The sequence below is a fragment of the Petaurus breviceps genome, unplaced genomic scaffold (assembly GCF_028583685.1).
Source record: "Petaurus breviceps papuanus isolate PSGF00001 unplaced genomic scaffold, PetGlider_PUasm1.0 470, whole genome shotgun sequence".
In the NCBI taxonomy this organism is placed as follows: Eukaryota; Metazoa; Chordata; class Mammalia; order Diprotodontia; family Petauridae; genus Petaurus; species Petaurus breviceps.
In genome coordinates, this window is record NW_027186350.1 from 2,208,484 (window position 1) to 2,234,132 (window position 25,649).

At 40.6% G+C, this 25,649-nt stretch overlaps 1 protein-coding gene and 1 long non-coding RNA gene across 2 annotated transcripts in view; one reads left to right on the forward strand and one right to left on the reverse strand.

Annotated features, from left to right (window-relative positions):
• Positions 1-25,649, forward strand: part of LOC138171930 (uncharacterized) — a 615,043-nt gene that overhangs the window by 349,779 nt on the left and 239,615 nt on the right. The gene's annotated exons all lie outside the window — the stretch shown is intronic.
• On the reverse strand, positions 1,843-13,052 carry AKAP3 (A-kinase anchoring protein 3). The gene is made up of 3 exons (XM_069101480.1): positions 12,957-13,052; positions 5,647-7,932; positions 1,843-1,998 (listed from the first exon to the last, which is right to left on the reverse strand). Exons 1-3 carry the CDS (start codon positions 13,050-13,052, stop codon positions 1,843-1,845), a joined length of 2,538 nt encoding a protein of 845 aa, XP_068957581.1.

Below are 25,649 nucleotides of genomic sequence, written 5' to 3' on the forward strand. Positions count from 1 at the left end.
AATGACTTGCCCATGGTCACCCAACTAGTATCAGAGGTGAGATTTGAACCCAATGTCTTCCTGACAAGTCCTAGTATTCTATTCACCATTATTGGATGCCTTTCAATAAAATGGGTGGAATTTATATATATAAATAGTATATATATATAAATACTATAGTAACTCTACCATTATATAAGCAATTCTATTTTTCAAGTTGTTTGGCAGATGTCATATTCAGCATATTCTGAGACTGGGTCAGGAGAGTGACTGGAGCTGGATGTATAAATCTGGGAATCATCTTTATTTATATAATATTTTGTATATTATATATCAAACATGTTATATTTATATATCAAATATAAATATATTATATGTTAAATATATAATAATAATATATTGTTAAATATAATAAAGATAATATTTAAATCCGTGGAACACATTAAAGGATCAGTGTCTTTCAATCCAGTCATTAAATCATTTCAGAATTCACCTTTACTACACTGTCACCTAGCTTACTCATCACACTTGGTGAGATCACTAAGTGAGACAATACAGAGGAAGAAGAGAAGAGGTCCATGGGGGACACCCACAGTTAGTTAGCATGACCTGGACCAGCAAAAGAGACTAAGAGTGGCCGGCCGGTCAGATTGGAGGAGAACCAGAAGAGAGCAGTGTCACAAAAACCTGAAGAGGCAAGACTTCTAAAAGAAAATACTCAAAATTTATAGGCATGAGCCTACTAAGAGTTTGATAGGCCTTTCCTCTCTTTTATTTCTAAATCCCAAACTTCATCTTCCAACACATTTCTCCGTTTCCTCCCTTGTGTCCATCTTCGTATTGATGTCATGGAGTGTGAATGTGAATGTTAACTTGGCACTGATGATCTTATCCAGATCTGATGATCTCCTAACTATTCTCTACCTCCTCAACCTCTGCGACAGATGTTGGTATATGAACTAGGCTTACCTCCATGGTGGACCCAGTGTCTTCCTAACAAGCCCTAGTACTCTATTCACTATTATTGGCTGCCTTTCAATAAAATGGGGGGAAAATACAGCTGAGTATAAACCATTGTCTTCAACTACACGGAAAGTCGGTGGCAAGATTTCCTCTTCATGGAGAATAGGCAGGACAAAAGGGAATGGTCTTAATACTGTAGTAGGAAGAAATCACTCACTCTTAAGAGTTGGAAAGAAGGCTAAATGTGTTGCTGAGAGGTTGTGGTATCTCCTTTGAGGGAGATATTTAAGAAAAGGGCAAAGTAGCAGTCTATCTGGAGTGGACCCTGTGTAGTACTGGTTTGAAGGCAAGGGGGATAGATGGATTGATTCTTTTAGCTCCCTCCCAGCCTGAATGTGTTTAATACCTTGGTTAAAATTGTTTTTCAAAACTCAGATGTCAATAGATAGCCCCGGAGTCAGGAGGACTTGAGTTCAAATCCGGCCTCAGACACTTAACACTTACTAGCCATGTGACCTTGGGGAAGTCACTTAACCCCAAACACCCTGCCTTCTCTCCTCCAAAAAGCAAAAAGGAAAAAAAGCAAACTGAGATGCCTATCTTTGTTATCCCACCAGCTCCCAAAGAAACCAAACATTGTGAGCCTTTTAATTGTAATGTGTTTATTTTACGTCCATGCTTGTTTGGATAGGAAAATCTGCAAAATCCAGTGACCAGCATAAGATGTCATGTGTTTCACATGCGTGGTATGGAGACTGTCAGGGCTGGCTCTGTGACAGTGGGTAGGCAGGCAGGTGGGGGAAGTAGGTAGAGATGGGGAGGGTACACGGAGTGGGATTAGGGGGATGTCCAGCCTCTGGCCCCACTGCTGGGAAAGGGGACACAGAGGGCCTGCACTGCTCACAGGTTTGCCATCAGCCAGTCCAGTAGCTGCAGCCGAGTTACATTGCCCACTGCCTCATCCAGCTGCCGTTCTTTCTCATAGCGGAGTACTGATTGTAGGACCTCCCCGACACTTCGACCTTTGTCCACGGCAGCAGCAGAAAGCTGGAGGAGCTGGGGACAAAAAAGCCAGAGTCATAGAAGGTCAGATGGTCACAAATCAGTAGGGCTGGAAAGAGACCACTATGCATTCACAACCAAGAGCAAAAATAGATGAATGAATGAATGAATGAATGAATGAATGAATAGAATGGGCTTTTGGCAATTTACAACAGGAAGAATTCAGGCTGGAACTCAAGAACTCTATATTTGCCAGGGCTGTTGGAGAGGTTTACTAAAGGTTGGTAGAGGTATTTTCCTGGAGGTCTTTTAAAGAGTCAAATGACATTGACCATTTGTCTGGGAACAGGAAAACAGTTCTCTAATGAATTTTATTTTTCTTGAGGGCAGGAACTTAAATAATTTCCTGGGAGGTGATGTTGCTAATACTCTGTGTTTTCCCAATCATTCATCTATGGTCAGTTTTTACTTGAATTGCCATAGGTCCTGACTTCTTAAAGCCTGCACAAACTTAAAAAAAAATGTTACCTCCAGTATCCTTCCTATGTCCTGTTCCTCTTCTCCTTGTTCTTTCTTTTAATTCAATTAAATTCGACAAGTATTTTCTATGTGGTAGGCACTGTGCTCAGTGCTGCAGATATAATAACAAAAAATAAAATGGTCCTTGTCCTCAAAATGACTACTCTTTTTCTTTCTCCCTCCTTCCCTTTCACCCTGCGCTCCTGGACAAAGGCCTGGTGCTGAGACTAGAGGGCAGAGCAGTCCATAAGAAAGAAGACATTTTACTGATTTGTAGCAGAGTTTGTATTGAGAAAGAATGGTTCAGGCAACAGAAACTTTAGAAGTTTCTAGGGTTCTGAACTCAGTATCAGATCAAAAGCATTACTATGGCTATATTTATTCACCTACCTGAACTATTTGGAGGTAAAGCAGGGACATACCCAACTTCTCCCACCCCTAACCCCATCCCTGTATAAAAGAATGAATTAATGATTGTAATTTCAGCAATAGCAACAATAATAATGCTGTTTATTTGGATCACCCAAACCCCCCCCCAAACCTCAATTAACACCCCTCAATCATTCTGCACTCTGCTTTTAGGAGAGAAATAAGTGGCAAATAGGTAGGATTAATTTTTTTTTAATATCTCCCAATTAGTGGGGGATTAGTAAAAGGTTGGGGTGGGTCTCTCATTTCCAGGTGTTCCATCCACACTGAGGATATGCCTGGGGCATGTCAGAGATTCAGTTCTGGATAAGACCAATCACTTACACTTTCAACAACTACAATCCCAGATAACAGCAGCTTACACTCTAGGTAGCTTTACAGTGAGTGTCCAGAGTGCCTGCCTTCCTTCCTCACAGCACCCTTAAGGCGAGTAATTATCATCTGCATTTTAAAGATGAGTAAGCTTTGTCTGTCAGTGGGGTGAAGGGACTGGCCTATGCCAGTGGTGGAACAAGCCCACGTCTCTTCAGGCCAAGCCTCGCTCTCTTTCCATGGCACTGACCTGACTTTCAAAGAAAACTGATGTTTGGCAATGACCTGAGCCCCTGTTAGATGCTGGAGCACCTTCTGCTTCACCAAAGAAATCTGGCATTAGCGGCATGACCAATATGAAGTTGCCCTAACCTCTGATGCTGCACTGTACATTGTAAGTAAGGCCCACCCTAAAGTTTGTGCCTATTAGAAAATCCTTCAAGATTTACTTGAACTCATAATGACAAGCCTAGCTCAGCTCAGGCCAAGTGTCCCTTTTAAGACTTTGTTTTTCCTTTGGGCTGCTACTTATTACAGAGAGATATTAAGAACTTTAGACAGTTACTTATTAAAGGCCCAACCCTGATCTGTAGCAGCCAAATTCCCAAAGCAGCAGCAAATAAAATGGAGGAGGAAGGTAGCCTGGTTGCCAGACATATCCATGGACTAGAACATACATACATACATACGTATATACACCTAGCTGCCAGAGGAGCCAAAGAGTACTTGATCCCCTTAAGTCAGGTGGGTGGTGTAACACATAGACAACTGGACCTGGAATCAGGAAGACTCAGACACTGACTAGTCATGTGACCCAAGGCAAATCAGTTCACCCTGTTTGCCTCAGTTTCCTCATCTGTAAAATGAGTCGGAGAAGGAAATGGCAAACCAGTCCAGTATCATTGCCAGGAAAATCCCAAATGGGGTCCTGAATAGTTGAACACGACTGAAAAGTGACTGACCAACACTCCTGCCCCCACTGGTCTTTCTACCACAGCAAGTTAGTTTTGTGGCTCAAAAGAAATGTGAGAAGTGCAAATTTAGAGACATTTCTGCTCTAAATGTTCACATGGGCTATTTGTACCATGCCAAACTTGTTTGTCTGATCAGCCACAGTCAGACACACAGTACCTTGACCCCAACGTGGTGATGCCATTTTGTTCCTCTTTGAGCTGGAAGGACAACTCCTCCCTCTCTTGGGAGGACATACAATAGTCTTTGTGTATGTGATAACTGAAAAGACTGGTTCATGATCATATGTCATGAGCTATACAGCTATAATTTTGACATCTGGAGTTGGTGAGTGCTGCCCTTTCCTTTCCTTCACTTCTCTGTAGCAGAACTGTAGATATCAGGTAGCTTAAGGAAGCTATCCTGTGGCTGGACTAAATGACCTGTGACTAAGCTGGTTCATTCTCCATTTTACAGATTTGGAAAAGTGATACCCAAAATGAAGAAGATACTTGCACAGATGAAATGAGGACTGGAATCTAGTCCTCTAGTTTATTGTCTCCGGATTGTACTTTCTCCTTGTTCAGCCCTAGAAAGTCCAAGTTCTTTTTGGCCTAAAGTGGTCCTTATTCCTAGGTACCAGTATAGATTAAAAGAGTTCCTAATAACTTCTTTGCACATAAAGCAATCAGAGGTAATAAGAAGCACAGGTGGTAGATCCCCTCATTTCTGTATACCTGGAAAAATGGGGAGCAGGACCCTCTCACTTCCTTTCATCAAATAAGAAATAATTTGTTCTCTTTCAACAGAACTGGCTTATTTCTTCCTCAGCCCTCATATACTAGATTAGATCTGAATCCTCATCAAACCTAAGAGAAGCCTTCATTTTTTTATTCTGTATATTCCCTTCAATTAATAAAGAAATGCCTGAAACTGACTTAACCCCCCGTTTTCTCCCTTCTTTACTTCTCATCATTCAAAGAAAAAAACAGGAATATTTTCATAATCACCTCTCATTTCCCTTACTCTTTCAAGGAAGTCTCATGTATTATATCACATATACTGAAAGTGAGAACCCAAAGACCTAGGTTTTGAGTCCAGGCTCTCCACTTGCTGTGTTGACTTTAGACAGGATTCACACTCTGGGCCTCACTTTTCTCATTTGTAAAGTGGGGATAATAATAATGTTTATACATAGTTATGTCACAAAAATGTAAAAAAAACTACTTTGTAGAAATTTAAAATATTCATATAAATGTGAACAACTGTTATCATTGCTATTCAGAAATAATGAACACTGGATGAAAAACGCTGATTTTTCTCCCTTCCAAGACAACCACCTGCCTAAGGTGGAGAAATGTTAGCCTGAAATGTTACCTTTATTTTCATTAGCCCTTCCCTTTCTGTGGCTTTGGCCTCAGAAAGAAGAATAATCATTCTGAACCCCTTCATTCTAGTTCCCTGAATTTCTCTGTACTCCCTCTCCCTTACCTTCTCCTGGATCCCCTCATCATCACCAGCGAAGTATAGAATGGGTACGTTGAGCTCAGAGGCTGCTACCCATTGGAGAACGGCCTGGAGTTGCTTGTTCTGCACGGTGTCGGCGATGTTGTGATTGCTGACAATAACCTTGGCACTGTTGGACCCCTCAGTGGGTTGTACTGACATACCTCTTAATTCATTATGGATAGCTTGATAGGCATTCTGTAAGAGGGCCTCAGCTGTACCAGTGCCCTTGACTGGCAAGCACTCAAAGAAGCTATCTGGGAAGGCTGAAGTCGGCCTGCTGGCATCTCCAGATTTTTCATCTCCCAGCTCTCCCAAGGGAGTGTCACAGGACTTGGCAATGATGAGGCATAACTTCATCACCGAGTCCATCAACTGTTCTACCATCTGCCCATTCATGTTACCATCCAGCTGGTTAGCCACCATCTTGGTCAGCCCAGCAATGGCGCCACCACCACCGCCATGTTTTTGAGGGCACTTTGGTGGGGATGATTCAGGGTAGCTGCTGTCTTCCTCCTTACTGTGGTGGCTGGGTGGTTTTGTTTCATAGCTATCATCACACTTGAAAATAGTCTCTCCAAGTAAATTCCGGATAAAGTTAAAAAAGACACTCATCAGATCCTTCTTCTCATCCTCTTCGTGAATGGCTCCCAGACGAGAAGACCCAAGGCTGGACTGCTCAGAGTTCTGCTGGGACTTAGGTGAGGTCCCCTTGGTTGTTGTCCCGGCTGCTTCCAGAAAGCTCTGGGCATCCATACTTCCTCCCTGCGCAAGATGATACTGAATCAGGAGCAGGGCAGACACAATCAGGTCTTTAGCCCAGCTGTCTGAACTATACAAGAAGTTCTCTGGTTTCTCTTGGCAGCTGAGGGCATTGGTGTTAGGAGGGCCTGGGGAGATTGTTTGGGGATGGAGCTCTGGTGGTGGCAGCTTGGTGCATGGCTTGCTGATAGATCTGCTGGAGGCCGCAAAGGTCGCCCGCTGGAGGCCTGGGGATTTTGATTCTTTCTGATGATTTTTATGCCACAAGGTCAATCCTTCCTTGATAATATGCTCACCCAGAGTTTCAGCACAGGTCTTTTCTTTTTCTGGCTTGGGTGGGATAGAATCATAGGTTTTTTCCCTTAATTTAGCCTCAGCCTTCATTGATGAATAGTTTAGATTTCTATGTCTGGGGTCACCCATTCCTTTCAGAGAAACTAAGGAGACACTCTCAGACTTGTCCTTGGATACTCTTTTGGCTGGCTCAGGTTTCTTCACCATCACGCTGTGCAGCTTACTCAACATCGCATCCATGATGTCCGCGGCCTTCTGACTTCCATGGGAGAAGAGGCTTCTCTTCACGGCTGAGACGAAGTCTGTGTCTGTCATGAGGGTGCCTGTGACATTATGCAGGTTCTTCATAAAGGAGTCGATCAGGTCTGAGACGACCTCTTTAGCGTGCCTGATCAGCACCTTTTTGAGCAAGATGGTTGCAATGGTCGTGTCCTTCACCTGGATCTTCAGTGTCTTCATGATGGAGACCATCATGTCAGACACCACGCTGTTGGCATAGGTCATGATTCCTTGACTCACACTGGCTGTAAAGTCATCTGCTCTGTTGGACCCTGCGTACACCTTCCTCCCACCATCACCCGCGTTACGGGATTCAAACACTTCCTTGTAAAAGAACGACTTCTTAGGCTTGTCATCTATCTTGTTTCCTTTTGTTTCTTTAAATTTCATCGTGCTCTTGTATTTCAGATTTGGGGGACTCCGTGAGGAGACGGTGGCAGGGGCCTTGTCTGGGCAGCTTTCTTTGGAGCACAAGTTGACAGTCTCATTCACCAGTTCTGACGCCACCTTACTCAGGGTTCTGCTGGGAGAAGGGGGCTCCTCGCCCATGTAGACGGACTGGTGGATGCATTTACTTTCAGAGCCATCGATTTTCTCGTTGATCTCCTTGCGCGCCATAGCAATCACTAGGTTGGTGAGCCGGTTGGCGTAGAAGGAGACCTCGTCCACCGAATTCTCGTGACCGCCGCTCCAGGCATTGGGGCCCCTGGAAGAGCTTTCGGTGTGAGACATTTCAAGATGCATTTTGCCTGGAGTGGTTCTGCCTCCAGAGCTGAAATAGTCTACGGTGAACCCGCGGCGATCGTCTCCGGGGTGCTCGCCCCTGGTTGGCACATCCCCACCAGAAGGTTGCTTCGTGTCGTGGAACCCCGATGTACATTTTTCCAGGTCTCTTCGGAGCCAGCTCAGGACTCTCACAGGATCATTTGAGGCCTCCTTAAAGGCAGACAGGGACTCATCAGACTAGAAGAGAAACACATCCAAAGGACATTAAGGACAGCCTCACACCCTCCCCAAGTCTTCACTAACTGACCCCACCCTCACCACCTCCTTGGAAATGCGTAAAGCACATAAGCCAGCGAAGTCCAACAATACTCAGCATGTCAGCTAGCAGATCAGCAAAGTGCAAAACTGCTTTAGTCTTCCGTTGTATAATTGTTCTTATTTAGTAACTCAGCTCATTAAAAAAAATTACTTTGAAGGGGGAAAAGACTAAACATAAATACATTCAGTTATTTTGCCATGTTCAAAAAGCATTATTTTGATATGTTAACATAGTCCCTAATGAAGAGAGCTATCATCAATTAAAAAAAACATTTAGTTTGGAACTGAAGAGTTAACATAAGTACAATCTAGTCACTTACTGATTAGTAGATGGTGTCATTTAATTTCACCAAATATTTAAGTACTTACTATGTACAGGGTACTATGCTCAGCATTGGACATTTTTTTTTTTTTGCTTTTTGGAAGGGGGAAGGTAAGGCAATTGGGGTTAAGTGATTTGCCCAAGGTCACACGGCTAGTTTTTTGTATCTGTGTTAAGTGTCTGAGGCCAAATTTGAACTCAGGTCCTCCTCACTCCAGGGCCAGTGCTCTATTCACTGTGCCACTTAGCCAACCCAATTGGACATTTTTACCATAACAGCTCATTGTTCTAGGACAATTCCAAAAGGTTCATGATGGAAAATGCCACCCACATCCAGAGAGAGAATTACAGAGTCTGATTGCAGACTGATTTGCTCACTGTCTTTTTTGTTTTGTTTCTTCTTTCTCATGGTTCAGTGTTCCATTGGTTACAATTCTTCTTTACAACATGACTAATGTGAAAATATGTTTAATATGAATGTATGTGTATATGTAGAGCCTATATCAGATTGCACCCCGTCTTGGGAGAGGGGAAGAAAATTTAACGCTCGAAAGCTTGTGGAACTGAATGTTGTAAACTAAAAATAAATAAAATTTTAAAAAGTATTTCAGGATTAAAGTATATATATAAACCCAAATCCAAAAGTCCCCAGAAGATTAAATTACTTGCCTAATATCATGTTAGAAAATGTAAAAGCCAGAACCTGATTTATCCTGTTTTAAAACCATTCTTCTTTGTAGTATTATATTATACTAATAGAAATTAACTATGGCATGTACATGCACACTGGAGTAAACACATAAAATTCTTGGTATCCCCTAAAGCCCAAATGCAGAGACCATTGCTTGTACTTATGTTTTTTCATAGGCTACTAATTAGAGCTGGAAGGGACCAATTCCCTGATTTTATAGGTGAAGAACTGAAGCCTGAGAATTATGAAACTTGTCTAATGTCACACAGGTAATAAATGGCAAAGCTGGAGTTTGAACACAAATCCCTTGGCTCCAAACCCAGCATTCTTTTTACTGCTTTTGCTGCTGCTCTCATGGCACCTTACATGGTGGACATACAAATATATATTTATTGATTTGACATGGAAAATGAAAACAAATGGAAAACCATCAGAGTAAGCAGTTCAAATGGGAATCTAGGCTTTACAGAGATTAAGCCCTGTAACAGAAGTATTTGCCTATTTATTACATTTTTGTTAGCAAGTTATTTCTAGATCTACTAGTGTTGTTTGTCTTAAATGGCCATAATAGATTAAATAGATCATTTACAACATGTAAGGGCCATGGATCATGTTGGATTAATTAACTATAGAGCCCAACACAGAACAACATGCAATTAATAGTTTAATACATCTTTAAAAATTTTGATAAGGGGCGGCCAGGTGGCTCAGCGAGTAGGAGCACTGGCTCCAGTGTCGGGATGACCTGGGTCAAATCCGGGCTCAGATACTCAGCACCACACCCAGAAATAACTGGCCGTGTAACCTTGAGCAAGTTACTTAACCCCTATTGCTTTAAAAAATTTTTTTTGATAATAATAATAGCTAATATTTATATAGTGTGTGCCAGGCACTGCTCTAAATAGTTTGCAATTATTATATCATTTGGTCCTCACAACAACCCTGGGAGGTAGGTGCTGTTATTATCCCCATTTTACAGATAAAGAAACTAAGGCAGACAGGGATTAATGACTTGTCCGAGTCACACAGCTAGTAAATGTCTGAGGCACTGCATTATTTAGCTGCCCTGATTATAATGAAGATAATGTTGATTAAAGATCTGACAGTTCTGGGAAATGTTTAGATGTCCTGAAGTCAGAAGATAGCTTCTACCTTAGATTCATACTTAGATTCTATATTCACATTCTCAATGTGAAGAACACCAAGTTTCATTCCATGTCCAAGAGTAAAATCAGACAGGATTTTCAGCTAGAGAATCTGCTTCCTCTACTACATCCCTCTCTCTTAGATATAGTCCCCTTTAAAGACAACAAAATACAGGCATGCCCCACTTAATGTTTTTGAGTGCTTCCATGGAGACACTACTGTAAGTGAAACAACACGGGTAAGGATAGTCTCAATAACACTGTATATTATAGAGTATTTTTTCCTGAGTAGCAAAATTTGGACATAAAATCACAAGCCTTTACAGGGATCTGAGTCTATAATAAGGTGTAATGGGAATGCAAATTTGGAAGATCTTCCCTGCCCCTAGGTTAAAGTGCACCTGGAGCCTGGGGTGGGAGGCTTGTTTTTCAGTAAATACTTCTTGATTGGCCAGTGAGTCAATAAGGTTGTTACATTCTCTGAGCCAGGAGAAGGCTATATAAGCCCTGATGTGAGGCTTTGTTTTGGGGGCTCACTTTGAGAAGTGTTCTGTGATTTGATCTGTATTCTGGGAAGCCGTTGTCCAGGGCCCCCCCAGCTTTGAAAAACCCAGATGTGGAAACCCAGATGTTGACTGGGTATGGATGTAATGGTTGGACAGTTTGGAAATCTGTCTACTTGATGTTTCTGTCTTGATAATTATGCCTGTATACTTTGAAGTTTGGGGTGCTGACCTTTTCTCCTGAACAAGGTAAACGATATATGTCTGACTGATTAAAGTAAGCTTGTTAACCCATTTTGAGTTGCTTTCCTTTAACAAAGCAGATCCAAGAACCTGTATGGGCAGCCACCCTGAGCACGCTTGGGGTGCTTGCTGCTACACAAGGCAGGGTTATTTGGTTACCCTAATAGACCTAAGTTATGAAAACTTGATATCCATTCAATAGAGAGACCACTGAGGTATGCAATAGTAGTATGAGAAACAGGAAGATGAGAGGTAGCTGGAGAACAAGAAACAGAATCTAGTGACATATAAACTCTATGTGTGTGTGTGTGTGTGTGTGTGTGTGTGTGTGTGTGAGAGATTCATCCCTTTGGCAGGTGAAGTCAGACTTAGAAAAATGATTTTAAATGCATGAAACAAAATTCATAGGATTTAAGGAAATAAGTATCTTGAAATATAATAATCAAAATATTAATAAAAACAAGTTTACATTTCCCAGGTTAACAACCTCTGCTTTGAGGCCTAGCTAAAGATGATAATAAGTAATATCTACCAGCAAAATCCATTGGCCAGGCAACGGAAAAGTACTGGGCCTTAGTGCAACATATGGAAGGGGAAGGTCATTGATTAGAACTGAGCCTTAGCTTTAAAAAGACACTTCAGGTCTTGTTTACTGTTCTCACGTCCCCAAAGCAGATGACGAGGGTAATTAAGGTTTCTTCCTCTTTGTGAATGGTGGTGGGGGTACTGTGGAAAGAGGGCAACATTGCTGTTTGTCCTTCATTCTTGGAGGTGCTGCTGTGACTGCGCAAAGTCACCAGCCTCACTTTTTCCTCTGGAGCCGTGGTGGTAAGCTATGTTACCATGCAGTGGTAAGACATAGATCAGGACAACTGGAGATGGCCTTGGGAAGAGTGTGATAGACTTGATCAGAAGACCTGGTTCTAATGGTGTGTTACCTTGGCCAAGTCACATAAACTCTCTGTATCCTAGTTTCTTCATCTTCAAAATGGGGATAAGAATATTTACACTACCTACCTTTGCAGTATTCTTGGGAGAAAAAGGCTTTGTACACTTATAAAAAATCATTACTTTATAAGGTTCTATTGTAGCCATGTGGATCAGTGGGTAAGGGAGACAGACCTCCAGGAGTCAGGAGGATCTGAGTTAAAATTCCACCCCAGACATTTACTAATTGTAAGACCCTGGGCAAGTCATTTAACCTCTTTCTGTCTCAGTTTTCTCGTCTGTTGGATTGTTGTGAGCATCAAATGAGATACCATATGCATAGAGCTTTGCAAGTCTTAAAGTGTTTTTTATAAACACTAGTCATTATCATATGGCTTCTATACATGAATTATTTAAATGATCACATTTTTCCCTAATATTTTACAACCCAAGCAAAGAACAAAGCCTATACTGAGCATCAGGTTTAACAAAGGTGAAGTTCAGTTTATTTAGGCAGTTATCTGTAAAGGGGGTGGGGAGTAGGAGAGGAACTGAGGGAAAGGCCTGCCTTTAGGGTAAAACTTGGTTATAAATGTATTGCCACATAACATTGCTAGGATAATTTTATGAAGAGTATGCCTGTACAGTCTTTCTCTTCAGATCTGACCAAGAAATTTATCTCAGAGAAGGGGGATCCTCTTTAATACACTGAATTCCTTATTTCTGGGGATTCAGTTTTTTCTTGGGGATTCACATTTGCGGAAAAACTAGAGGGTGGGAGGGTAAGAATCAGAATTGCACTTAAGAGTGTGGGTAGAATCCAGTCCCTATATTTTCTGTGTAAGCCTTTATACCTTGGAAATAGACAGGTTACAGACCAGGGTTTGATTTATTTTTTTTTGCTGATTGTCTAAACTTAGGAGTGATGGAGAAAAGGTTAGTATTGCAGATTAAATAAATGTGTCCTGCATTCCTGGGAGAGCTGGTTGTTAAACATTTCCCAGAACTGCACTGGTAAGAGCCCCTTTAAGGGCATCCCAGAAATTCTTAACTTAGTGCTCCAAAGGAGGCTGCCCCTTACTCACCATTTTCCAGTCTTGGTATTGGCCCTCTCCGGGAGTATAAACATCTACTTTGCATACTCCACTTTGGCTTTGTAGCCAGTCAACCTTATCAGACATCTGGCGGGAGGAAAAAAGAAATGAAGTTATGAAAAAGGCAGATTCTAAGACTGGAGGGAGAACAAGAGGGGAGAAGTAAAACAAATGATTCCTGAGAACCAGAGGGAGGAAAATTTTGAGGAAAACTCCCAGTGGAGCTTTTACAAATGCTGTGTTCAGGATCCACATAAGAAATATCATTATCCAGTGGTAAATTTCATCCCTATATGTGATACCATGAGCCTCAGGTGAGACATCACACAAATTAGCCTGTGGTCTCTATACTTGTTTGCTTCTACCCCATTCTTAGTAAGAACACAGAACTGGCTGCCTTAGGCAACATGGCCAGCTAACAATCAATTTATGTTGGTTAGGTGAATAGTGGCTTTGTTTAGGATACTTAAATCTGTACCTATACATCTATATCTCAGTACTGTAGCTCTCATTGGTCTGTAGCTCTTTCCTCCTATGCCAGGCTTTCATTACCCAGGTCCAAAGCTGATGTCTCCTTTCCTTCATTCTAGTTTTTCCTCTACCTGTAATTCAGTTTCAGTCACATCTGACTCTCCATGACCCTATTTGGGATTTTCCTTTGGCAAAGAAACTGGAATGGTTTGCCATTTCCTTCTTCAGCTCATTTGACAGATGAGGAAACTGAGGCAAGCAGCATTGACTTGCCTAGAATCACACAAATAAGAGGTGTCTGGGGGGTGGCTAGGTGGTGCAGTGAATAGAGCACCAGTCCTGGAGTCAGGAGGGACTGAGTTCAAATCCAGCCTCAGACACTTAACACTTACCAGCTGTGTCACCTTGGGCAAGTCATTTAACCCCAATTGCCCTGTCTTATCCCGTCCAAGAAAAAAGAAGAAAAAAAGGAAGTAATTTTACATGAGTTCAAATCCAGCCTCAGACACTTAACACTTACTAGCTGTGTGACCTTGGGCAAGTCACTTAGCCCCAATTTTCCTACCTTCACCCTCAAAAAAAAAAAAAAAGAAGTGTCTGGGCCCAGATCTGAACTCAGGAAGAGGAGTCTTCTCAAATCCAGGCCCAGTGCTCTATCCATTGAACCACCTAGCTGCCCTCAACTACTTCTTCCTAAAATAAGACAGAGTCAAGTGACCTAACTGCTTTCTTCCTACTTCCTTTCCTTCTTCCTCCTCCTTTTTACCTTATCTCCTCCCTAGCATTTCTCTAAAATAACCAGGTCTTGATGTTTTGATTACAATGGATTATGTCTTATTATAACAAAGACCATCTTACTTCTTTTTTCCTTTACAGTACCATGAATCTTTATAGTGTTGAATAGATATGGCCTGAAAAAAGTGGTCATTGGTTGAGTTGTCAATGCCATTAACTCCACAGAAGCATTTGATATAATGAAATTTGCATTGTAGAACAAAAATCTCCCCACCCCAACTAATCAACTGATGATGAACATAGACAGAAGGTTCCATTAAATAGGGTGATAGGTAGATAATGTACAAATCTTTTAAGGGGGAAAACCCCAGTTCTAATAAGGAAAGACTACATTTTCTGAATAGTATTTGGAACATTTTGGATAATGGTGAAATATAGAAGATAAGAAATCTTTAAAAAGCTGCCCTGTCTCAGCTTCTACAATAGAGAAATAGAGTCATACATTAGTCAACCCCAGGTCATCATATACCAAATTAAAGTAACTCAAGATTCCTACCACTGCCTCCCAGTAGTTATTGATCTGGGATTCATATTTCTACCACAAAAATAACACCATGATAGATTTCTTGGACTATATAGTGTCTTGGTGGGCATCTGGTTCATTCCCTTACCTGAGTAAGACTAAATTCAAACCATCTCAAAAGAAACTTGTTTGCTGTTTTCTCAAAATGTCCTCAGAAGGAGACTTGCTACCCTTTCATTATTCCAAATATCTAGAAGTTCAAGCTCATCATGTCTTACTCCCTCCTTCTGTTCTTGGCTGTAGCAACATATGGGTGAACTTGATTAGTCACCAGGAGGGAGTAGATTCCTAGCATTAGAAAAATGTAGAAACTTGGAGGAAGTAGTTTGTTCTAGACCACTGCTATTCTAGAAGCAGGGTTAGGGATACATGGCTTAGGACTGAGCGTAGAATTCTGTGGCATCAGCTGTTCTCATGGGGCATTCTCTGATTCATACCAATTGGTCAGATGGTTCAACAGCAATGATAAGAGAGAGAATAAAAACAAGGAAGACAAAGCTTAAGAAACACCTACTGTTACTGAGTGCAGGTCCTAAGGTATGAAGAAGGATCTCGAATAGTTTTGTTGTCTTCACAATTCTTAAGCTTACCCACCCCTCCTGCCATGTAATATCAGGAACCTGTAGGGAGAAGACAAATACAAAATGATTAGTCGTTTTGTCTAAGGCTTATGTTAAAAAAAAGCTCTTATTGGTTAACATCCAGAATCCCTAAATGATATTTTTTTCACATGACATAGATGCAACAAGCACAAAATTAGGACATGCACAATGGAAAGGCTAGTCATGCCATACTTTTAGCCGAGTCTAGAATGTGCTTCCTGGAAAAGAAGTTGCCCTGTGGTCCTGCTATATATCAAATGATTATAAGTGTGATTTAATATTTGCAGAGTGCTTACTAATTGCTTGGGGGGTAATGTGACACAGAGTGATGGGATTTGTATCTGCTGGTCCAGTTCAGGTAGATGTTACAATGCTTTCCAAATTCCCCCAAAGTAGTTGCCTATGGTCATAGCAGTAGTAGCTAACATTTATATGATGTCTACTATGCGCCAAGCACTTTACACATATTTTTTCAGTTGATCGTCACAACGACTTTGGGGAGTGGGTGCTGTTATTGTGCCCCCCACTTTTACAGATGAAGAAACTGAGGTAAACAGACGTTACGTGACTTGCCCAGGATCGCATAGCTAGTGTCTGAGGTCAAATTTGAACTCAAAGTCTTCCTGACTCTAGGTACAGCACTGTAACACCTACCTGCCCCATCAGTATCAGAATATGGACTTACTTAGGTAGACCTGAGGCTGTGACAAGATAACTCAAGAACTCTGTGGCTCCCCTGGTAGCTAGGCAATACAGTGGGTAGAGTGCTGGGCTTGAAGGCAAGGAGACTCATCTTCTTGAGTTCAAACCTGGTCTCAGATACTACTAGTGATGTAACTCTCGATAAGCCACTTACCCCTTTTGCCTCAGTTTCCTCATCTGTAAAAATGAGCTGGAGAAGGAAGTGTCGAACCAGTCTAGCGTCTTTACCAAGAAAACCCCAAATGGAGTCACAAAGAGTCAGACATGACCGAAAGGACTGAACAACAACTCAATCCCTCAAACATAGATCCAATTAGTATCTAAAAACTGAAACATGTGAGGAGAAGATAAATTACTTTCCAAGTTTACTCCAATGGCAGACCTAATTTTGGATTAGTCAGTTAGTTAATAAACATTCATTTAGCCCTTACTAGGTGCTAGGCATTATGCTAATGCTAGTGCTAGGAAAACAAAAAGAAGCAAAAGGCAGTCCCTGCCCTCAAGGAGCTCATAATCTAAGGTGTTTTACTTCTTCTGATTAAAGGTCATTTTAATTCATGTATCCTAAAATATCAGATCTAACGGATCTTAAAGGTGATCTACTCCAACTCTCTTAATTTACAGATGAAGGAACTGAAATCCCGAGAAAGGGACTTGCCTATAAAGTCAGCTAAATGGCAGAGCCTGGATTTGAACCATGTATTCTGAGTCCAGAGCACATCCTACTACACTGTACTGGTTCCCTGATTTTTATTGTCAGTATATGTACTGCTACCTCCTACCCTCTTTCTCTTCCATAAAAAGTCCAGAATTATAAACTCTGTCAAACTTGCCCTTACCACTTTAGCTGTCCAACTTGAAAGTCAATTTAGTCATCATTTGTATCACAACATTTACTTTATTGAGAAAATTAGGCCATTTGTGGATAGCTCTCTCTTCTCCCCATCTCTTAATCTCAAAGCCTATTGATATGACTTCCCTCTCCAATATTCTCCACCTCTTCTCCAGTCTCTGATAATTAGATGGCCCTTCTCTTTGCCAAGGTTAACCAACCTAGTTGTGCCCTTAATCCCATTTGCCACCTATTTTCTCCAGTAGACTGACACCTCAAACGCCCCATATTTTTTTGTCTAATCTTCAAACTCCATCTACTCTACCTTCCCTATTGCTTTCAAACATACCCAAGTCTCTCTCATACTTAAAAAAAATAAACCTTCACTAGGCTATATATTATTTTCTCAAACTATTTGTCTATATGTATCCTCTCTTTTCAGTTAAAATCCTAAAAAAAGCTCTCCATACTCCTTGTTTCCACTTCCTCTCCTTTCTTTCACTTCTCAGTCCTTTGCAATATGGCTTCCAATCTCATCACTCTCTCCAAAGTTACCAGAGATCTCTTAATTGGCAAATCTGATAGCTTTTTCTTATTCCTTATCTTCCTCAACCTATTTGGTGCATTTGACACTATTGAGCCACCTCTCTTTGTGAATATTCTCTCCTCTCTAGATTTTGATATTTCTCTCAAATGATATTTTCTACAGGAAAAACTCCCCCCTCCAATTTCCCAAATTCTAGTGCTTTCCTCTCTGAAATTACTTCCTATCTACTTTGCATATATCTTGTGAATGTAATTACCCACTTTCTAATTACTAATACAAAGGGTCTCAGTAATTACTAATGACTAATTTTCATGTTTGTTTGCTGCATGAGAATATAAGCTCCTTGAGATCAGGGGTTATTTTTGCTTTTGTATCCCCAGTGCTTAGCAGAGTTTAAGAAATACTTACTTCTTGACTGACCATTCCTCCTGAGTCTCCTTTGCTGGTTCATCATCCACATTACAGTCCCTAACTAGAGGTATTCTCTAAATCTCTGCCCTGGGCTCTCTTCTCTTCTCTTTATCTCTCTGGGTGACTTCATCTACTCTCATGAGTTTAACTATCTTCTTTATGCCAGTGACTCACAGATCCAGGCCCAATTTCTCTCCTCAAATCTACCTCTCATTCAAACATTCTTATTTCTAATGATGGCGCCACCATTCTTCCCAGGATTCATTACCTCGTAAATGGTGTCTCTGGCTAATAGGTCTTCCCATTTCAGCCTATCCTCCCCACAAACACCAATGTGATTTTCCTTAAATGAAGTTCTGATCATGTCACTCCCTTATTTAATAAACTCTAATAGCTCTCTATTACTTCTAGGATTAAAATATAATCTTCTTCCTTTTTATCTCTTAAAGCTCCTTTGTTGAATCTTTATCCAGGTGGCTCCTGCCAATTATGCATGTCTCCCAAGGCCAGGTCTTGGGGTATTCTTCTCCATTTATGCTGTTTACCTTAGTGATCTCATCACCTCCCAAGGATTCAATTATCATGTCTATGCAGTAGACTCTCAGATTTATTTGCTCATTGTGCATTGCTCTCTTTTGTGCTCTGGTATCCAGTCAAATTTGCCTCCTTTCTTCCTCCCACCCACATCCTTCCACATCTTGTCACTCTGCCTTTATACTGCTTACTTCCTTTAACCCTAATTTCTGGAATGTTTTCTTTCCTCATCTTGGCCTGGGGAAAGGAAGACTAATCCTCATGAGTTCAAATCTGGCCTTAGACTAGCTTAGACTAGTTGTGTGACCCTTGGCAAGTCACTTAACCCTGTTTGCCTCAGTTTCCTCATCAATCAAATGAACTGGAGAAGAAAATGGCAAACCACTCCATTATCTTTGCCAAGAAAACCCCAAATGGGGTCACAAAGAGTCAGACATGACTGACAAATGACTGAACAACAACCACTGAAAATCAATGTGTAATTTTTTTCCCCAATGAAGTTCAAAGACCCCCTGAAATCTATCCATGGACATAAGTTTAAGAACTGCTGTGCTACATGAAGCTCTTATCAGCTCTTGCTAATGGTCTCACTAATTCAAGTCCTTCCTTTCTTCTATTCATCCTTTACCTAGCCATCAAAATCATTCCTAAAGCACAGGTCTGACCATGTTACTTCTCTACTCAATAAATTCCAGTGGTCCCCTAGGATCAGAGATAATCTCCTTCGTTTGGCATTCAGAGTTCTTCACAGCCTGGCTCCAAACTAATATTCCAGGTTTACTTCTATATCATTATCCTTTACATTCTCTATGGTCTGGCCAAATTAGCCTTCTTGCTGTTCTGAATACAAAATTCCATGTTCTGTCTCCTTTGCCTTTGTGCAGACTGTCCCCCATATATTCCTCCCTCAGCTTCTCTGATAACTGCATTCTACTCCCTTTCTAAGTGTTTTTGTTCACCTTTCTGATCTTGTTAATGGGTATTCCCCCTAGATTCTCCCTCTTTACTTCTTCTAATCCATAATAGCCTTCAAAGCTCAGCTCAAGCTTACCTCCTGCTTGTAGCCCTTCTAGATCCTTACAGTTGCCCCCTATTAATAATCTTTATATGTATTTTTATATGTACTTATAATTCGTGATAGAATGGAAGGACCTTGAGGTCAGGAAATGTTTTATTGTTGTGGCTGTATCCTCAGCCCCTAGCATTGGGCCCAGCTCACAGTAGATACTTAATTAATACTTGCTTATCATTTAGATTGATTATATCTTTCTTTCTGCATGTTTACCTGCATCCACGTAGTCCCTAGCAGTTATGATGGGTCTTTTTAATTAGCTTTGCATGGGGATATGTTCAAGGAGCTGTTTACTAAGTACTTTTGGATGACCATAAATAAGGAGTCTATATCATCCCTGTCCATGTATAAGAGTAAAGATTCAGAATCTCAGCCTCTACACCTCCTTGACTATGAAAAGGAAAAGGAGAAAATCCAATGAGTTTACTGGATGGATTCACAGATTTCTCTAACTTGATGACAAAGTTAATGAGCCATATCCTAAGGGCAGGATGGAATGAAATGAAATAGAAATGAAAGAATTCAGGGTAGGAGAAGATTTGCCAAATGAAAAATCATGGTGCTGAGATTTAAACTCAGTGGGGAAAAGAATGGCACTGGTCACTATCGAGCTGAGAGGGGTCTTAGAGGTCATCTAAAGAGGGAATGAGCCAGGGAGGGATTAAACTAGTCCTCTGGTTTTTGACAACTGGAACAAATTGTTTAGTTTTCCTAGAAGATCCGTTCTAGAGCTGACTAGTGGTACACTGGACAGAACACTTGCTGGGCCCAGACACAGGAAGAGCTGAGATCAAATGTGTATCAGACATTTACCATCTGTGTGGCCCTGGGAGAGTCACTTAACCTCTGTTTGCTCATTTCCTCAATTGTAAAATGGGGATAAACACCTACTCTAAAGGGTTGTTCTGAGGATCAAATGAGCTAACATTTGTTAAAACACTTAGCACAGTGCCAGGCACACAGTGCATGCTATTTAAGTATATATTCTTCACCCTTTTCCTCTACTCTTAGATGAGTAAATTCCCTCAATCCTCTCTTTTTCAGATGTCAAAATGATATTTCCCAGTATGTAGAGAAATATAGAAAGGGATGTGGTTTATGAAAATAAGGCAGACTCTACACAAGCAAAATACATGACATTCTCTAAGAGAGCCTCATTTGCAGAAATCACCTTGAGGCCGGGTGTCCTGTTTATCCTAAGATCCCAAGCACAAGAGAACAAACATCTTTTCCTCTGCCATTAAGGCATTCCTGAACCACTGATGGCCCATCTCTCACTATCTCCTGCTTGGTAAAACGTTTAACTTGGAGGAAAGGAAAATATGGAGGGTTGGAGGAAAAGTAACCCAGAGCTACTCTCTGTAGACTTTTCCTATTATTAGAGCACTGGAAAGCATATACTTTTTAGAATGCTCAGTCAAGGAAAGAGCAATCTCTCACTACTATCACCAAAATGAGAAGAAAGAAGTAACCCCCCTACCATTTGTCAAACCAGAGAGCCAAAGAGGCCTGATAATCTCCATGGTAAACTCTAGGTAGAACTCAGCAGCCAGAATGGTAGGTTTGGTTTAGTTATTGGTATTCTGGAAACAGAAGTTTCATTCATTCCAAAAGCAATGTGATTTAAAAGGACAAAATTTACAGAGCAGAAGAGGGGGTTAGATTGGATGGCCTTTGGAGTCCCTTCCAATTCTGAAATTTTTTGAGATGAAAAAATAAGAGGATATGTTTAAACACAACACTTGGAATGAGCTGAGAAGAATCTTATGTATACTAGTTTGGGGGTTCCCAACATGGGGGATGAGAAGGTTGTCAAGGAGAACAGAAATGTTTGGTAAATAATTATCTTTTTCCTAGTAAAACTAATCTGTTTTCACATGAATGGTAAACTCTAAAATGTCTTACTTTTCATGTTGAGTAAGGGATACAAGGGAGGTTTACTGAAAACCAGGAGGTATTGGGACAAAAAAAGGTTGGGAATCCCTGATCTAGTTCAAATCCTTCATTTTATGGAGAGAGGTCATACAACCGGTGGTTAATGTCAAACCTACCTAAAGTTCCTTCCTATGTTGAACAAAATCTCTCAGGAGACCTGAATAGAGACTATTTAAAGTAGTCAGGCCAGGGAAAGGTTTAGTTCTAGCTCCAAGAGGTTCTACACAAATTACAGGCCCTATATTTCATGGGACAGTCTTCTTATCAGAGGAGGAAAAGGGAAGATAGACTTTTCTCCCCATTCTGCAAATGAGGAAACTGAAATTCAGAGAGGGAAATAGTTTCCTCAAATTTCACACAGGAAATCAGAGCAAAATAAAAATAATATATAGTGGGTTTTGATCTATGGTTAGGTCTCACTAGACCACGAGATCCCATAATCTGATTGAATTTAATGACACATTATCACATAAGGAAAGAGAATTAAACAAGAACAATAGAAATGGACAGAATTTTAGGACCTGAAATAATTCAGGGAAAAAAGGTCACAATTGAAGAGAAATAGGGAAGGGAATAACAATAAAGGATTTCACAGAATAAAGAGTGAAATCCCTTTTTGTCAAAGTTTTTGAAGAATGCCTGGTACTTCATTATTGGGGGCCTCTGTCTCCACCCTCTATAAGAGGAAAATGCTAATAAATTGCCCCTCATTGCTTCCCACACATGTCCTGAGGGCTTACTAAGAGAACTGGTGCCACAGACCACATGACCTCCTCATAAGGGGGTCCTCTAGCATTATTACACTCTTCCTGCAAATCACGAGGAATTTGAGAGATGGGCCCTATGATCAACCTATAAGGACTGCCTACCTCTGCAGCACTGGAACAGTGGACCACAAAAGACTCCAGAATACACTTTTTAAAGTCAATTAAAGATGCTGTGATGTTCTTGTTCAGCTCTAGATCTTGTTTCCTCCCTGAACCTTCCATGCACCTCCCCCTTGTTGGGCCTGGAGAGTGACATCAGAATCAAACCTGATGATATCACTGTCTCTATAGCAACGATGATGTTATAAGGAGCTGCCTGGGGAGAAGGACAGGAGGTGAGCTGACTCTCCTGCTGAATTTGGAAGGCTTGGGCTCTCTGTCCAGATCATTTTTATTGGAAGATACTTGATTCTCTAAGAGTGGAGAGTGGGGAAAACAAGGAGAGTGTCAAGGAGAAGAATTTGACAATTAATTGTGATTAAAAAATTAGATCCAGGTCAAGATTATAACATGAACAAATCCATATGAATTTTAACCCAAAGGTGTTATAGGACAATACAACAAAGGAGAATGAGGGGATAAAACTTTTTTTAAGTCTGCTTAAATTTCTTATGCAAGGACCATGAAATCTTTTAAGTATGCTTTCTTTTGATCAACATTTTTTGTTTTATTGACAAAGCCTTTTATGCTTTTCTTCCTAAAAAGACAACCCTCTGAGTTATAATTTCCTGTTGGCTTTTTGAAGAGATATAGCTGTAATTTCTAATCACTCTTTTCCAGATTGGAGCATTGCTATGTACTCTTCCCCCACAGTCTACTTTCAACTTTTTGATTTTGTACAGTGTAATCTTAATATATTTATTAATTTTGGTGGAATCTCATGGATGAATTTAGCGCTTGCTTAGTTCCCTCTGTTCTTTTCCTTTGTCATCTGCTTTGGTTGGAAGCTACCAGAAGGCAAATACTTCATAAAATGTATGAATAGACACATACTTGATAATAACAATAGCATTTTTATAGCACTTTAAATTTACAAAGCAATTTACATACATTATTTCATCTGATTCTCATAACAACAATGTAAGGTATTCCAATCATATTCTATCATTATCTCTGTGTTACCGATGAGGAAACTGAGGCTGAGAGAGGTTAAGTGACCTTCTCAGGAACATATAGCTAAGCAGGATTTGAACTCAGGTCTTCCTGACTCCAAGTCTAGTGCTCTATCACATGCCACATAAGTACTTTAATAAGTGTATTGTTGACCAGCTATTTATTAAGCACCCATTGTGTGCCAGTCATTGTGAAGATGGGAGGATGTTACCAATGAAAGAATTTTGTGAGTGGATGTCTAATGTGTTAGTTTAAGGTCTCTGATATAATTATCTTGTGTACTATGTGCCCCAGGGCTGCTATAATCACTGCTTGCAAGTTCCATGAAGGTGACCCTGACTCAACCTTGTCAATCAGTTCATCTCTTCTTTCCCTGCTTTAGCGTCTAAAACCTACTCTAGCAACTTAATTTCAATCATCCAGAGTGTCAATGGGCTCTCTGTAAAATGAGAATAATGATAATATCTTAGCACTCTGAAGGAGTAGAAGTGATGGATCAGATAATCTATCCTAGCTCCAAAAGATAGAATTCTAGAATTAGTTTAAAACTCCCACTTCTATCACACTTTGCCTCGATGCCTATTTATGACACAAAATTAAGTGATTTAGCTTTTAAAAGCAGTGAAATAGACTAGCTGCTGTGAAGAAAAGCATGGTCCTCATTAAAGCTCCTATGCCTTGATCCCATTTCTTTCTGAACCTTCGAGCTCTAATAGTCATCTGGTCTCTGTCATGCATCTTCAATGGCTCACTCTTTACTGGTTTTTACATCTGTTCACAAATGTCTTCAGGTGTCTCTAACTCTAAAAATCCTTCAATAGGTCCTATTGCCCCAACTGTTAACCCTCCTTTCTTCTCCCTTGCACAGATGCTCTTCTTGATAAACTAATCTCCACCTGATTTTTTCTCTGCTTCCCCACTCTCAACTCCTAACAATCTGACTTCCACTCCCAGCACACTCCTGAAATTGCTCTAAGGCTGTCAATGATCCAATGGCCCATCCAGTGGTCTTTCTAAAATATGTGAATGAATGGAGAGGAGAGAAAGGGGGAGAAAATTTGGAACTCAAGGGATTGTGGAACTGAATGTTGTAAACTAAAAGTAAACAAATAAATTTTTAAAATAAGTGAATGAATGAAAAAGTATGTGTCATGCACTGTTCTAGGTGCTGGGATGCAATGCAAAAGGTAAGCTAGTTCCTGCCATCAAGGAGCTTGTGTTCTAATAGTGTGAGACAACCCAAGTACAGTGGTGGCCAGGGAGGGTTTCTCTGCAGTACTTAATACTACCGGCTGGTGTCTTTTTTGGATACTCTCCCTCAGTTTTGCCTGTCTTTCCATTTGCTTAATTTTTTTCCCTAACCTTTTTCAGTAGTCCCCCTAGCTGCTGTCTTCAATCTTTTCCTCATTTTCTCCCTCATAAATCTTATTTACTCTGACAGATCCAATTATCCCCTCTATGCAGATGAATCCAAAGTCTATATATCTCACCCAAACTCTAGGCCTTCCCACTATCTAAAAATTTAGTAAATTTAGCAATTGGATATTTCCAGGGTTAGGAAGAGAGAATAGTAACAGAAGACTGAGGTTTAGATGGAGAGCCATTTAAGACTTATAAGCATCATTTTTCACCTGTAATTCACCACTACCCTCCATGGTTAACAAAGTTCGGCCACTAATTATTTCTCTTATTCCTGTATTACTAATCACTGGCCACCAAGAACAAACTTTACACAACCTCTATTTCTTGATCTTCTCTCTTTATCCTTCTCTATCCTGCCCCACTTCCCTGCCATGTCTCAGTTCAACTGTCCACCCCTTCCATTGTGCCCTATGTAATTCCCATTTCATGGTGAACAAACTTCCTGGTATTCTGAATGTCTTTCACTCATACTTCTTACATCTTGTTCACATTGAGAACTTGGCTTCCCCCTGGCCATTCCCTCTAAGACTGGCTTTACCTTCACTCATACCTCTTAAGACAGTGGAATATTCTTTGCTACCTATTGCTGCTTTCAGTTTCTCCTTTTGCCAACATCACTAACCAACCAATCTTCCTTTGAAGTCCACTGTATAAGAATTTTCTACCCTATTCAAATCATTGTTGCTGTTATGTACTGGTTTCCAGGTTATTTTCCTTCATTTCTCAAGGAGTTCAGCAACTGGCTCACTCTCTTCTCTTCTTTGAATCGTGCTCTTATACTAGGGGACTTCTATATTAAAGCTGATACTCCCTCAAATTTCCTAACTTCCAAATTCAGTTGTTATGTTGGGCAAATAACTTAGTATTTTTGTGCTCTCATGTATAAGATGAGGCCTTTCAGTCCTCTTCTAGCTCCAAATCTATGACCCCATGAATTTTTAATCTCTTTAAATCATAT